This window comes from Typha latifolia, chromosome 6 (assembly GCF_019914945.1).
Source record: "Typha latifolia isolate L0001 chromosome 6, TyphaL0001v2, whole genome shotgun sequence".
Lineage (NCBI taxonomy): Eukaryota > Viridiplantae > Streptophyta > Magnoliopsida > Poales > Typhaceae > Typha > Typha latifolia.
In genome coordinates, this window is record NC_133091.1 from 3,696,965 (window position 1) to 3,712,387 (window position 15,423).

The 15,423-nt window shown below is 36.6% G+C and overlaps 1 protein-coding gene across 8 annotated transcripts; it reads left to right on the forward strand.

Moving 5' to 3' along the window:
• The first annotated feature begins 1,528 nt into the window (after positions 1-1,528).
• On the forward strand, positions 1,529-13,647 carry LOC140790936 (solute carrier family 40 member 2, chloroplastic-like). Of its 8 annotated transcripts, none has more exons than XR_012109489.1 (15): positions 1,557-1,927; positions 8,175-8,388; positions 8,521-8,584; positions 9,086-9,210; positions 9,280-9,369; positions 9,462-9,641; positions 9,735-9,809; positions 10,971-11,072; positions 11,151-11,259; positions 11,350-11,496; positions 12,035-12,141; positions 12,227-12,340; positions 12,428-12,761; positions 13,260-13,355; positions 13,433-13,647. XR_012109489.1 is itself a non-coding variant. In XM_073141254.1 (14 exons), exons 1-13 carry the CDS (start codon positions 1,773-1,775, stop codon positions 12,716-12,718), a joined length of 1,773 nt encoding a protein of 590 aa, XP_072997355.1. In that variant the 5' UTR covers positions 1,557-1,772; the 3' UTR covers positions 12,719-12,761; positions 13,260-13,647. The 8 variants fall into 8 exon arrangements, 3 of the variants coding, with proteins under 3 accessions (XP_072997354.1, XP_072997355.1, XP_072997356.1); XR_012109490.1 differs by having other exon boundaries at positions 12,428-12,724; XR_012109488.1 differs by having other exon boundaries at positions 1,558-1,927; positions 12,428-13,116.
• The last annotated feature ends 1,776 nt before the right edge of the window (positions 13,648-15,423 follow it).

Sequence of the window (15,423 nt, forward strand, 5' to 3'; positions counted from 1 at the left end):
CTTGCAAAACCTACGTAAATGGTTCAAAGTTCATATAATGTTTCACCCATATCATGTTACAAAAGAAATATTTTTCTTTATACAAGACAAAAGGCATTGATGAAAAATATTGTGCATTCTAAATTTTAAGAAATAAATATATTTTAGTTATAGCGTCAGTTATGATATTTTGAAAGCTCTTAACTCTTACTTACAATTATGTAAGAGATCCTAATCAATTTAACCATTTTACTCCCTTCACTTTAAAATCTTGAAAGAAATAATTTAATATTATTCAAGCTGGTATATTTCAAAATTTTACTAATTACCATCATAAAGAGCTCACAACCGTATAATTTTTATTTTAATCTTCCTTTCTAATTTTTCTATTAATATGTCTGTAGAACGATTTTTATTTTGGTTTTGAGAGAGTGGGGATATTTATTGGTATCCTAATTAAATCGACAGTGCTGAGATCAAAATTTAAGAAAATTTATATGACATAAATCTCTTTGTGGTTAGTCCAGATTCTAATGTGCTTATTAAACTTCTATTTATCACTTAACTCTCTCAACTATTCAACTATTAGTTTTTCTTCACAAAAACTAATAATGAAAGCTATATTCTGCTATATTTGTTAATCTTTTGACCATTTTACCCTTTTATATCATTTCCTTTGAAAGATTTTAAACATCTAAATGTTAAACGTTAAAATAATTGAGACAAAAAGAGTATTCTAGTCTTTTTGTATTAAAAATATTGTGTATCTGTAGTTGTACATAGGATAAAGTCCTTGATCTAAATTTTTTTTATTTTATTTTAGAGGTATGTATAGTTTTTTTTTTTATAGTTTAGACAATATATATGGATAATAAAAAAAATTTAAGAAGTTTATATGTAAAACAGTGATAGTTCCGAGGTCTAAGTAGAATTATTTCTTAAAATAGTAATATATTAAATTAATATATTCTACTTTGGGCTTCTTTATCTTTTTTCATTAAAAATAGTAATATATTAAAGTGTTTCATTAACATTTAATGAGATATTAAAATAACATAATAGTAAACTTGGAAAGAAAAAATAAATATTACCTCATTTGAGTTATAAAATTAAAAACCGACTCACTTTTTAGTACAAATTATTAAATAAATAAAAAAAGAACTTGAATCAGCTTGTCACCGGGAGAATCCAACCTCGTGATCCCAAGTCCGACGACTAAGCGACGAGCTTTTCCGGCCTTCACGCGCCGAGCCGAAGAGCATCTAAATTACCCAAAATTCCGTATACAAATATTATGCTAAGCTACATATCGCCCGTGCATTCGTGTATTGAACTAAATGGACGACAGATCCATCAGTCGCATAATATTTTTCTGTACATGCGTCCGGATGGTATACGGAAGTACCTAACTCCTCTACTTCACGTGATAGTGCCAACCTCCATACATGTGCATAATCTTTTCCATGCGGCCCTATCTGAGCCGTCTGATCTATAATAGACGCTCCCAAGCTTTAGTAAAATGAGGTCTTTTACATATTATTTTTATAGTTTTTTAATTTCTTTCTTCCTCAGTTCCTTCTCCTATGGCACTCACTGTAAAGAGATAAGATTTCACACACAGAGAGAGGGAGAGGGAGAGGGAGAGGGAGGGAGAGGGAGAGGAGAGGAGCTGAGAAAATCCTAATCTTTGAGCTCGGAGAAATACTAATCCTAACCCTAACCCTAAACGGTGGCTGCATGAATAGAGTAGGGAAGGAGGGTTGTGGCATCAATCCCAGGTACCTGAAGCATCCATGGGGTTGGTTATCGTCGTCTCTTCTCTGCCTTCGCCTCCCACTCGCATCTCCCTCGCCTCTTCCTCTCTCCGGAGAGCTCCGCCGCCGAGGCTTGTGCGTCTCGGCAGATGGCTGAGGCCGAGCTCCTCATTTGGGGGAGCCCTCGTTTGCAAGTAATTCCCATCCCTTTAATCTTCCTTTTCTGTCATTAGTGTTAAAGATTGTTCCTAATTTTTTTTAAGTTTTATTCTGGTCATAAGTTGGACTTTATGTCGGGATTTGCCTTTTCATTTGTATATGATGAAGGTATGATTAGGTTTGAGCTATTTATTAGAATGCGAAAGACTATAATGCACATTTGCTTTTGTCAAATTATTTGTCAACGATGGAAAAGAAGTGCTATTAGTTGTCCAGATTCATGGATCGGAGAGATCGCCTCGACAGTCCAGTGGTCGAATCTGGACCAAATCCGGCGAGGTTCAAGAGAGATTTAGTAGGGAGACGTTGGAAACGTGTCGGCTACTCTCACACCTGGTGGAGTCTCCAATGGTTCGCTGTTTGGAGAAGAGATACACCTCCCTGTGGAGAGTGGAGATGGCAATGGAGGAGGGGAACGTAGCAGGCCATTGTACAAGGAGGTTTTAATCTGTGGTTCCCCAGATATTCCTAATTTCTCGTCTTCGTGGGTAAACCCTAGGGTTTCTTCTTCTGCGGGGAGAATGCGGGGAGGGATCGGTGCTTGTGTGTGTACTTTTGCTGTGGAGAGAGTGGTCACTAAGCAGCAAACTGCCGTTATATGCTACAAGTGCAGAAGATTCGGGCATTGAGCTATATCGTGCAAGATAGGGAAGGAAGGGGAGAAGATGCCTCTCTTGGCTGGATTGGTATGGATGATGCTACGAGCCTTAGAAGAAATGTGGCAAAATGAGTTAAGATTAAATAAGTGCATGATGGTGACCGTGAAAAGAGGTAGGATCTCAACCCAAAACCTAGAGTGTCAATGAGCAACTAATGGGCAGGGGACAATGAATGGTGGGTGCGTGCTGTCACAAAAAACAAGTTTTCGGTAATTTAGCGTATGGAGGTGATAGGGAGGGGGAGATAGATTTGTGGATTGCAATGTTGGTGTTTACCCCTTGGAGAAAGGGTTTTAGAATGATCTGTATGAAAGAGCCTATGTGGATTCGTCTTATAGGTATTCTTCTTCAGTGTTGGAATAATATACATTTTATTAAAATTGTTGAGTTTTTTGGATCTTTGGTGATGGTGGATGACAAAACTACTCGAAAGGTGAATTTGCAATCAACAAGATTGGTGAAAGATTTGGTGGGTATACTTGTTAAGATAACATTAATAGTGGAAGGGATAATTTTTGAGGCAGCTTGTGAAGTGAAGGCAAGGAAGTGAAGTAGGAAGGAGTTCAAGCTTTTACTTGGATAAGAAAATGACCGACAATGGGGTCTGCTTAAAGTAGTATATAATGATCGCCTTCTTAACCCCATGATTACTGCGAGTTCAAATCTAAACACGAAATTGGATTCTAACTCACGTAGAGAAAGTTAGGGTTACCACAAATCTCTAAAGTTAAGAGGTAACTCGAAATTAAACGGTTAAATGGTCGAGTGCTTTTGGGATTGAAATAGATTCGGGATGGATCGTGAAAAGGAAAGGCCGGAGAGGCGTGGTGGTGATCGACCTAGGGTATGGTATGGTGGTAGAGATGATAATGGTAGAAGTCGAGGTAGTCGGTAGAAAAGGAATAGAAAAGAAATACGATCATTCCTTAGAGTCAAAGGGGCGTGGCCAGATGAAGAGGAAGGCAGCAATAAAGATCCTAAGTGGTGGCTAGGATTTCAAAGCTTGAAAATAGTCGAACAAGGAGGAAGGAGACGATCTTGTAAATTAACTTTAATATTCCAAGATCACTATTCGGGTTCACACCACATTTATTTATAGATGGCTCCCCGACTCAAATAGACGTGGTAATAGGATAGAACAGGCTTAAATCTTATTGCCTAACATAAGCAAAAACACTTATTAAAACACATAAACTAGAGTTCCTCGTCGTCGGGCGTTCAAACAACCTTTAGGGTGTTTGATCGCCAATTTATTCTTTGGCTCTCGAGAAAATGCGTTTGAACAGCCTTGGGGGCATTCAGATGTCTATTTATTCTTTTGCTCTCAGGAATTTGCATTCGAACGCCTGTAGGGCCGTTTGAACGCCCAATTTCGAGATGGGTTATTTCAACTGTTGAAACCTTTATTTCCTTTCTAATCAATTCCTATTTAACCATTACAGTCTACCACACTTTTCCACCTTATCCTCAAGGTGTGAAGTCAGGAAAGCGATCCATCATGTCGGTCTTGGACTCTCAAGTAGCCTGGTCGGAGGATGTCATGACCTGAAATAGGAATCATGACCAGCCATGCACCTCAATATGCTTGAGATACACGAAGTATTACTAATATTTTATAAGTGTATAATGGCAAGAATAAAATAAATGAAGAGGATTTGTTTTATTTAATTTAAACTAATTGTAATGAAAATAAAACAATGTCATTATTACTGTGTCTCTAAACGAAATTAAATTAACAATTAATCTAAAACATAAGACCAAAAGAACGGAAAGGTAAATAGGAAAGTTCTAAGTGGAGGTAGGGCCCTGATGCATCTCGCTCAGTCGACATACTGACCATTACCTGAAATAATAGAAGAGAAAAAACGAAATACATGAGCCAACAATTATAGCTCAGTGAGTATAATCTACTCGAAAACCAAATAATTCTAAAATTTTATAGTATTAAATAAAACCCAAGTTCAACAATATAAATAATAATTTTCAACAGGCATGCTCTTAAAATAATGACAATGATAACAATAGAGAGTCATAACTTGTAACCTTGCTCAGTTTTAACATATTAACATTTTTTCAATGTTTATAATGTCATTTGTCTTAATGGGTCTATACCTGTAGATTCATATCAACTAGAAGTCACCTTAAGATGACGGTCAAGTCTTTCCTCATAGTTGATCCGGTTAGGATCATCAGGAGGTGTTATTATATGATCAACACACTCTGTTTTTTTCACTAACCGTTAAGAGATGTTAGAATCACCTTACGAAGTTTCTGATCTATCCTAGGACTGTTGTTTAACTCTGCTGGAGTCACCTAAAAAAATCACTGCAGTGATCTGATAGGACTTTCTTTTGAACTTTAGATATACTTAGTCACCACGAAAAGCCGCAAGTGATCTATACCTGAATTGTTCTCTAAGTCATAACAATACTAGTTTTAATTTTTTCCACTAAAATTTATAATTTGCATAAAGTATGGTGATGCACTGAGTATAATAATTAAGTGCACACATAAAATATAATAAATAAATTTGCACACAACAAATTACATAGTTTGATAAAGGTACGAAATATAATATAAATAAATATGTGAGTGAACCCACTCACCTGAGTCTAGGCAAGACAACTAAAATCTCTAATCTCTAGCTCACGTGATAAAAATCACCACCTTTAATAATAAATAATGATAAAAAATTTAAATTAAATAATATTAAATTTTTTTACAATTTAATCCAAAAATTACCTATTTGGGCCAAAACAAGCCCAATCGGTTGGGGTGGGCTGTAGTTGGCCCGCAACCCCCAATCATACACTTAAATAGATTGGGCCAAAGTCTTAATCCAATTAAGTTAATGGAATCGGTCAGGTCCCTTGGGAGATCGACGAGTGGGAGATCGACGAGAGAGAGAGTCTGTTGGCCGCACCCTAAGCTCCCAGACACCCTCACAATCCAGTAGACCACAAGTGGTGGAGGAGAAGCTGTAGATAACGGTCGATAGCTCGACTTCATGGTCGACGGCCATGGAATCGTCTCTACCACACATCAAGCCACGAAGACTTCAAGGAAGTGTGCCTGCGACACGAGGCCGATGACGCGAGGCTTTGGCACACGAGCGACATCGATCTGAAGCCACCGGCCGGCTTAATTAGCCAACAAAGCCGCAGATCCTCTAAAATAGGTTTTTCGATTTTTAACCTATTAAACTTAAATTTAATTTGAGGGGTGGGAGAGGGCTTATTGATGAGTCGCATGGTGGTCCCATATTACTCCGGTGATGCTTCGTCGGTTCGAAACCACGTCATGACTCCGACGACAAGAAAGAAGAAAATGAAGGAGAAGAAGAAGAAAAAGGGAAAAGAAGAAGAAAAAGGGAAAAGAGGCCGGGGTAAAGGAGAGAGAGAGAGAGAATTTAGGGTTTAATTTATAGAGCAAAATTCAAATCTAAATTAGATTTGGATTCGGCGAGATACCTGCGGCTACCTCGTCGCGTGCCGGAGAGGGAGAGGGGAGGGAGTTGCATGTGCAGCGCACGTGCACCCTCTTCTCTCTCAATTTTTTTTTTCCTTAGTTCTCATAGAGGATTTGCCAAGCCACTCAATGAGTACCTTCGTCATTAATCTGCCTTCATGTCTTCAACGGTGCCTTGCTAGCACACGGACCAGCTCGACCCTCTCAATCTCTTCCTATGAAAGAATGGAGGTTGCAAATGATTTGAGACTTGGGAACAATTTTAGATGAGTACTGCAAAGGCAGATCAGTTAGTGAAACCTTTTTCTAAGGAGAAGATATACAAGACAATGTTTGATATGACAGAAAATAAGGCAGTAAAGGTTTAGTATGAAATTCTATCATCAGTTTTGGGGGATAATAAAGTAGGAGATTTTGTATTTGTTCAAGGACTTTTATGATCGGCAGTGTAATATAAAATGGTTGAACTATGTGGTGTTGTTTTTGATGACAAAGAAAAATGATGCAGAGAGGGTTGAGGAGTATAGGCCTATCAGATTATTAAACTGCAATTATAAGCTGATATCTATAGTTTTTACAAACATGTTGTATGAAGTGATTAAGAATTTGATTGATGATTAATAAAGTGCTTTTATTATAAAAAAATACCATTTTGAACAGTGCGGTGTGTGCACATGAATTGATAGGGATCAAAAAGAATAGAGAGGAAGGCATTTTAGTGAAGTTGGATTTTGAAAAAGCATATGACAATGTGAGATAGGATTTTCTAAAAAATGTTCTCAAGTGGAAAGGGTTCTCGAATAGGTGAATTGGTTAGGCTATGTAGACTATGACTACTGGCTTCTCTGTGGTGATTCTAAATGGTGTGGTGGGGAAGTAGTTTAGATGCAAGAAGGGTTTAAGACAAGGGGAACCTTTGCCCTACTATATTTTTATGTTTGATTGCGGATTGACTTAAGAGATGGGTTTTGATGATACTTTGATTTCTGTGATGGCTGAGGAGAGAGAAATTATGACCTTGAAGTTTCTTTATTGCTTTGGAGTTGCGTCTGGGTTAAAAATTAATTTTGAAAAAAGTCATTTACTTGGGGACTGACAAAGATAAAGGAGAGGAGATGGCGGGCTTGTTGAATTGCAAGGTGGAAAAATTGTCCATTAAAAACTTGGGACTACCATTATATGATAGTAAGTTGAGAAGACAAGATTGGATATCAGTGATCGATAAGATTGAAAGATGAGCTTGGTGGAAAGGGAAGTTGTTGTCCTTGGGGGGCAGGATTACTCTTATAAATTTAGTGGTAAGTTCCATACCATTGTATTATCCTTTTTCAATTTGCTTGGTTGGGTCATAGCTAGAATTGACTAGTTGATAGGGCATTTTTTGTGAACGGTAACAGTGAGGAGACAAAGGGGACTACAGGCTTATAGGATATGAATAAAGCTTTTCTTGTGAATGGTGGTGGAAGCTTTTGGACTCAGAACCAGCTTCGGGCTTCTGTGGTGATGCGAAGGTATTTTAAGAGATCCAAAATTAAGCTTTTAAGCTGAAAAACTCTTAACATAATCTCTCCATTTTGGAGAGGTGTTGATGCAAACAGGTAATGTGTTTAAGGTGGGGCTGAGGTTGAAGGTACTTAATAGGCAAAGAATCAAATTCTGGACTGATATTTGGTTGGATGATTGTAAATTTGTAATATGGCAACCAGGTTCCCTAGTCTTTTTAAAATTGTGTGGGATGTAAACGTTGTGGACTTTAATGTATGGGATGGCCAAGGTTGGAATTTACAATACCAAGAACTTGAAGTGGGAAGAGCAGCAAATGGTAAATGTAGTTAATCACTTAATTGTATAAGATAGAAAAGAAGGGGAAAAGGATAAGGAAGGGTTGATTTGTTTTTGGAGGGTGAAAAGATGATATGAAGATTTTTGTCTTAAATCAGTAAAGTTGTTTCATTTTGTTACCTGATGATATGTGTGCCTTTCTCATATTCCAATTTTATGGTTATTGAACATGCTAAGAAATATTTTTTTTTCTCACTGTTATATTTATCGTTCATTGGGGAGAATTGATGACATCTCTAGAATTTTTTGCCAGGTTGGATTATGTTACTCCAAAGTGCAGTACAACAAATACTGATGTTGATCTCAACAATGTAACTACTGAGAATGGTGGAATAGAAGATCATCCATCTCTTCCATCTGGTTGCTCTATTCCAGTTGTTCATTTAACCGGAGATGTTCTAGATTCACAATTGTTAAATTTAGTCACAAAAAGGACTGGCCAGAATTCTGTCTTCAGAGAGCTCTCGGTATTCTTCATCTCGACCTGCATTCACATCTTTGCTTAAATAACCAGAGATAATGGCTGCATTTGTGTTACACATAGTTTTAGTACGATGTGATATTAGAATATTTTACATACCCAAGTTCTCACTATACAGGGTTTTTCTAAAGGGAAGGAAGATATTTTTGCTGCCATTCCAGCTCATCCTGAGGGACTATATGGTAAGACAATTTCTACAATTCGGAATATCTTTGTTATTTGCATATTAGTTTAGTTTTATCATATGGTTGAATTTTTAGGTCTAGTTCACTTTAGAAATAAGGGCAATTCTATAATAGGTATTCCTCTTTGTTATTTAAAATCTGAGGCCTTTATTCTAACATTGCAATATGTAATACACCTCCCATGGTCTATAACCCTGTCTAAGATTTTAGTTTACCTTTTGAGGAACTTGTCCTATTTTTTATGTAATTTTATGCAGAGATATGCAATTCAACTAACATTTCTAGAATTAATTGCGGGTAATTTACCAGTGTGTAATGTAGAAAATGTATTTTCTTAAGTTCAGGTTCTCTTCTTGCATGTAGCTTTATTACTGTGAAGATATATGTGGGCCACAGAACATTATGTGTATTTTATTCACATTCTAGTTATATTGAGTATGGAGTATTGAATTTGGCATTCTCAAAGTATCCTTCTAACATCATAGAAGATTGTTACAGCTTTATATGCGAGCTATTTCTTTGGAAATTTTGTGGAACAAGTCTGGAACTTTGCTTGGCCAGCTTCTCTGGCAATTCTTTATCCAAGTCTGTTGCCTGTGGCTGTTGTGGGTTTCTTCACGAAGGTACATATGTTATTATACTAAAAGTGAGTACTGTTACATGAATCACCTAAAAGACATCATGATATGCAGCTTGCAATCTTCACTGGGGCCCCATTAGTTGGGAAACTTCTAGATCACTGCCCCAGAATACCCATGTATAACAGTCTGAACTTTGTACAGGTGCATGCCCATTGTTAGTTAGTTTCTTGTATTTCATGCCGTATACAGTTAGTTAGCATGTTAATCTTACATCCGTATAAGTTATCTGTCAGGCAGCTGCTCAGCTGTTATCAGCTACAATGATCATTTATGCACTGAAGACGACAAGCCATTCTCCTAAAACAGCTGTGCTTGTTCAACCGTGGTTCATACTGTTGGTGGTAGCTGGGGCAATTGAAAGGGTTGCAGGCTTGGCATTGGGCGTCACCATGGAGCGTGATTGGGTTGTGCTGGTAAATTATACATTTTAAATCCTGACCATAAAATTTCATGTTGTTAGCTTTGATGTGTTTATTTTTTCTTAGATGAATTTTATCTTTGTGAAGTTAGCAGGGAAAAGTAGGCCAGTTGCATTAGCCCAAGCAAATGCTATGCTTAACCGCATCGATCTTCTTTGTGAGGTGAAAGAGCTACATTGCTTATGCTTTCAATAATTCTGGATTTTCCTCTGAGATATCTTGTATCTTGTTTGGTGAAGATATCACATTATTCATGAAATTCCTTGAAATGGTTGAAACCTGAAATTATGTGCTTTGTGTACTTGTGTATATTTGAAGTTTCCCCGTGATCTATTTAAATTTGATTTTACAATGCAGCATTAGATTTGACTGTCTTTAGCAACTGTCCATGCCCTTCACAATGCTTTGTTGATCTCATTAATGTTGTTTCGTTGAATCAAAACAAAGTCAAAAGCAAGTTCTGCTCATTGCATCGTAGGCAAAAGGATTGGATAAAGGCAAGTTTGTCTTCTCTGAATGAAAAGAATGAACTGAGAGGAAACTCTAGTCTGGAACTGTGAGTATGACATCTGCAGATGTTGATTTGACTTTGTTCAATGGCTAAATTCAGAGGATAAAATGGCTTAAGAAGAAAAAGTCCGATGTTTGTCTTTCTATATGATTAGCTTGTCTTTTGAAGGAGAAATATCATTGATCTTGTATTTAATGGCTTAAAAGTCAAGCCTTAGTCCCATTATTCAGGGGATACAGCCCATGTACAACTGACATTTCTATGTATGTACATCTGTGTGCATGTACAAACAGCCTTGTTCTTCAAAAGTCAAGTTGATACAAGTTGCTAGGTTTATGAAGTACATTCCTTGATTGATTAAGAACTATGAAGATGAAAATGAAGAACTCATATCTTCCCTATAAATATACTTTTGCTAGAGTTTTGATGCATCTTGGAAAAGAAATGCTAGTATGCTATGAAGTAGTATTACTCTGTACAGTCAAATTTTCTTTGCCAATGGTGGAGAATTTTCTTTTCGTGTCAACTTAGCATGTTATGTATCAAGAGAAAATGATGTGATAGTAAGATTTATTTATATTTGAGGTTTTTATATTATCAGAAATTTAGCGTGCATCACATGATAACATTTTGAGATTCCTTTTGCAGTCCTGGTATTGTTTCCACACAGCTTCAGTTCATTTTGCAATTCTACCTGGTTTATTTAGGTTGATGTCCATGTCTTATCTTCTTAAATGCAACACAATATTTTGATGATATACCATCAATAAGAAAATAAGTTATTCTGAAATATTGTTGCCCGGAATATCCAGACAGCTGGTGCTTCACTTTTTGGCATCCTGTTGTCCAAGTTTAATGCAGTGACCTGCTTAAAGATTGCTTGTGGTTTAATGGTTTGCAGCATGCCTGTTCTGGTAAACAACTTTCCCCTTCTTTTAGTCTAAATGGTTAAATCATCATTCCATTCCCTCCCATTATATCCAGTCTTTCAGGTTATACTGGGTCAGACAATCAACAGGCTTTCTAGTCATGTTCTTGATTGCTATAGAATCCCTGATAAATCTTTTAGACTTGGTCTTCTGCTCGATGCAGGGAAAATATGTAAGACAATTACTCATGCAACTGATATTATCGATAAATATTCATTTCTATTTGTATGGCAGATGAACCTAACATTCTTGTAACCTTCAGTTGAAAATGGAATTTATGCAATCAGACATGGCTGGAATGAGTATAAGCATCAGATTGTTCTTCCTGCAAGTGTGGCATCTGTACTTTTATGTTTTAATATAGCACTTGCTCCTGGTGCCCTCATGACTGCACTTCTAATGCATCATGGTAGGTTTCGATTTTCTACCATTTATGCTTGTTGTAATTGAAATTCAGTCTGCACATTAATTAGCATTCATGATCTCATCATATTTAAATGTCTCTATCTTTTGTATATGATTTCATCCTAAGAAAATTGCGAGTACTAAATATGTCTTGTAACTCCGGTGGATTTAATTTAAGAATTTGTCCACTTGGACTCCTTGGTACAAGTAGTTAGGCGGTTAAACTGCAGACATCAATGTTTCATGTAACCTAAGTATCCAATAATGTCTCATCTCATTGGCCCATTATTTTCGGATAAAAAACTGAAACTGGGAAGAGAAAAGCAGTATAATCTTATCTTTGTTCCCCACATACCTTTTCGCCACTGAACCACAACAATAACCTATACAAAACATACTCAAATTTGTCCCATCTATTGTAGGTTAGTTTACCAATCCTCGTGTCATCACTATGAGCATATTAGGATCTACTTGGTACTTTCATAGTTTGTTGTGCTGATGACTGATGTAAATCCAAGAGTCTAACTTTTATGCCTAAACAGGCGTAAGTCCCTCTATTATTGGTGGTTTTAGTGGATTATGTTCAATCATGGGCTTTGCAGCAACATTCATATCTTCAAGTTTGGTAAAAAGGCTTGGAATCCTGAAGGTTGGATTCTCAACTATAATAACATTTGTCTTTCTTAAATTGCATTCTTCAAGAACATAGCTAAAGAATAACTATGCTGTACCAGGCAGGAGCAGCTGGATTGATATTTCAAGCTTTGTTTTTGGCAATAGCTCTCGTTGTGTATTTGACTGGTTCTGTTTCTCGACAAGCACCATTACTTATCTTCCTCGTTTCAATTGTAAGCATCAGATATTGTGTACGTTTTACCAGATCCTATCCTACAGGTACAAAATGTCTCACTCCAGTGATGGTTTGCACTTTGCAGGTACTATCTAGGTTGGGACATATGTCATATGATGTTGTTGGGACACAGATTCTTCAAACTGGGGTTCCTGTAGCCAAAGCAAATCTGATAGGGACGACGGAAGTTTCAATTGCAAGCCTTGCTGAGTTCATAATGCTTGGTGTGGCCATAGTTGCAAATGATGTGTCGCATTTTGGCTTTCTGGCAATTCTTTCTTTATTTTCAGTGACTGGTGCTGCATTGATGTTCTGTCAATGGTTGGCAAATCCAACAGATGAACAGAGAAAACTATTCAATTTTGACTCAGATTGATGCAATGTGAGTGCTGGTGTCATTTTCATGACCTTGATGCAATGTGAGTTCTGGCGTGTCACTTTGGATTATTCAACAATCAACAAACACTCTGACCTTCATTATCCTATCCCCGAAAGACTTTCAGACCATACACTGTAGAATCCATTGCAAGACTGCCAAGTCATTTAAAACATCAGTCGAAAAGATAATAACAGTAATGTCTTCATTTCTAATGTCTCAACCATTTATGGGAATCAATGCTGCTGACAATCAACAGGCTGAAATTTCCCACAGCTACATTCAGTTTCACAAGGTTTATTGCAATAGAATCTTGATGATATTGTAACGAGTTAGTAAATGCTGTGTGAGATGCTGCCAAGGCCATTGTCTTATTGAAAATTTCAACATGAGATGCTGTAATTTTTGGTTTCCTTATCTTTTCTTGATTGGTTGTTAAAGATCTACTGTGTTTGCCATAATTTTTATACTTGTGTGTTCACTATATAAATTTCTCTTCTCCACCTTATAGAGAATAATTCTGTCTTTTCGCTTGTTACAGTTAGTATATTTCATCCATTTGAGGTGCTTATGATCCAGTGGTCCATCTGGATGACCAAGAGTGTACAGTAACAGCTGCAGCAGCTTGGGCTCTGAGGTAAACCTATCTCATCAAGTTTATCGCCAGAGCTGCTGTAAGATTTCAATTGCTGAACTTGTTTTTAGCATCAAAAGGAAAATTTTCAGAAGTCGTAGGAAAGGATTGGGTCATTTGAGCTACCATTTCCAAGTGGAGGGGAAGGAAGCATACAAACTGAGCAGCAGATGAGGAAGATAATGCAAGTGGGTGTTTGTAAAGTTTGTAATGCTAATAACAACCAAGCAAGTGAAAGCTGCAAAACTTTTAAATTGCTTATTTTATGTGTCAATACATTTTTGTGTCTGAACTTTATCTATTCATCCTTTTTCTGGGGTTGCAGACATCTTAGCTTCAATTAGTTATGTTCATGAATGCCTCTCCGAATCCCAAACTATTTTAGTTTCAAGAGTAGCATGGGGAAGTGGTTTTATTAGTACAACTGCAATTGATCACGGCAACTGTCATACTGGTCTGGGGTTTGATGTCTTCTATTGGGAAGAGAATGTCCAAACCTTTTTGAGGTTTTTTGTTACTTATGATTTCTGAGATTGGCACCTATGCAGTTTCTTTTTGTATACACCTCAAAAAGTTTCTTATTTGTGATTATACCCTGTTAAATTTTATATTTGTGTGCATATCCTTTAACTAAAGCAGAGGTTGTACTCCAGTTTCTTCCAATATAGTTTCAAATTTGTCTATTTGCCTTCATATTTGAACTCTTTTCTGTATTTAAAACAATCTATACGGATATGAAATAAAAAATAGTATCTGAATTAATACTTAAAATTAATATAGTTTGAAAAAAATATGAAAATAATGATATATATATATATGTAGGACAATTTGAAACTATTTTTTTAACAGGTAAAAAGCAAGGACTCAATTAATTGAGAGAAATATATTTCTCTTCAGGCTATTCCAATACTGCCTTACTGAAGCATTTCTAATAAGAAATAACGGTATTTTAGTCTATCAACAATTAAAATTAAATGTTAGTTATAAAGGGTATAAATGTAAATATAATATTTTATGCTAAAATAGCTTAATGTGTTAGGTCGTATTTGTTGAGCTGGCAATTGATAAGTTATAGATATTTACTAGGGTTGTTAAAATATCTCGCTAGCTTATGAGCTTGTCTGAGGTAGACTAAGCTCATTGCCTCGTTCAAGTTCAACTAGAACTAGCTCGATATATACTTTTAAAATAATATTAATGTTTTGTAGCATAGTTAGTTATATGCCCACATTTTATAATGTAAAAAAATAATAATTAGTTGGGCCATATTTAGTCCTCGATATGACTCGGTTCATATTGGCTCCACTCATGACATTGAATTCATTGGAATGAGCCTATTTATCTAGTTGATTTTTGTTTGAAGAAATAGAAGAATTTTTGCCGGGAGGTGTTCAAACACATTCCCTGGATTCGAACGGGTTATATGAATGCATGTACGCGTTCACAAAAATAAAGAACACAAATTGTGCGTTCGAACGGTATCGGGCCGTTCGAACGCCTCCACACGTTCGCAATGACAGAATATGTAATTCCGCGTTCGAACGCGATCAAGTGCTTTTGAACGCACCGTGACGAAAATTATTGGTTTGTTAGGGTTTTTAACTTATCCCTAGGGTGAGCCTCTATAAATATATAGAGGAAATCCTAATTGGAGTGAATCTAATAATTAAAAATGGCATTGTGCCTTTATCTTCTTCTCTTCTTGCTCTAGACATTGGCGCTCTCTCACCACGTTCTTTCTATCGCCTCTTCTACAACACCTTCTCCATCTTCACTCCAAAGAATTAATTTAACATATATCTAGCCATTGAAGGGCTATTAAGCTAGGGCTTATCTGACCTTTGGCCATTTTTCGGCCGATATCTCAAGATCTAGTTATCCAAACCCTACAATCTTAGATTCGTTGGAAATATCTTTTCAATACCGACAACAAATCCAAAGTTAGGAAGATCCAACGGCTAGATCATCCGCATCTTCCTTCGAAAGTCACTCCTCAATCTAGTTCAAAACTATTTCAGATCGGATCAAGCCGGTTCGTAACAACCTCACATTTAAAAATATTAAAAAATAA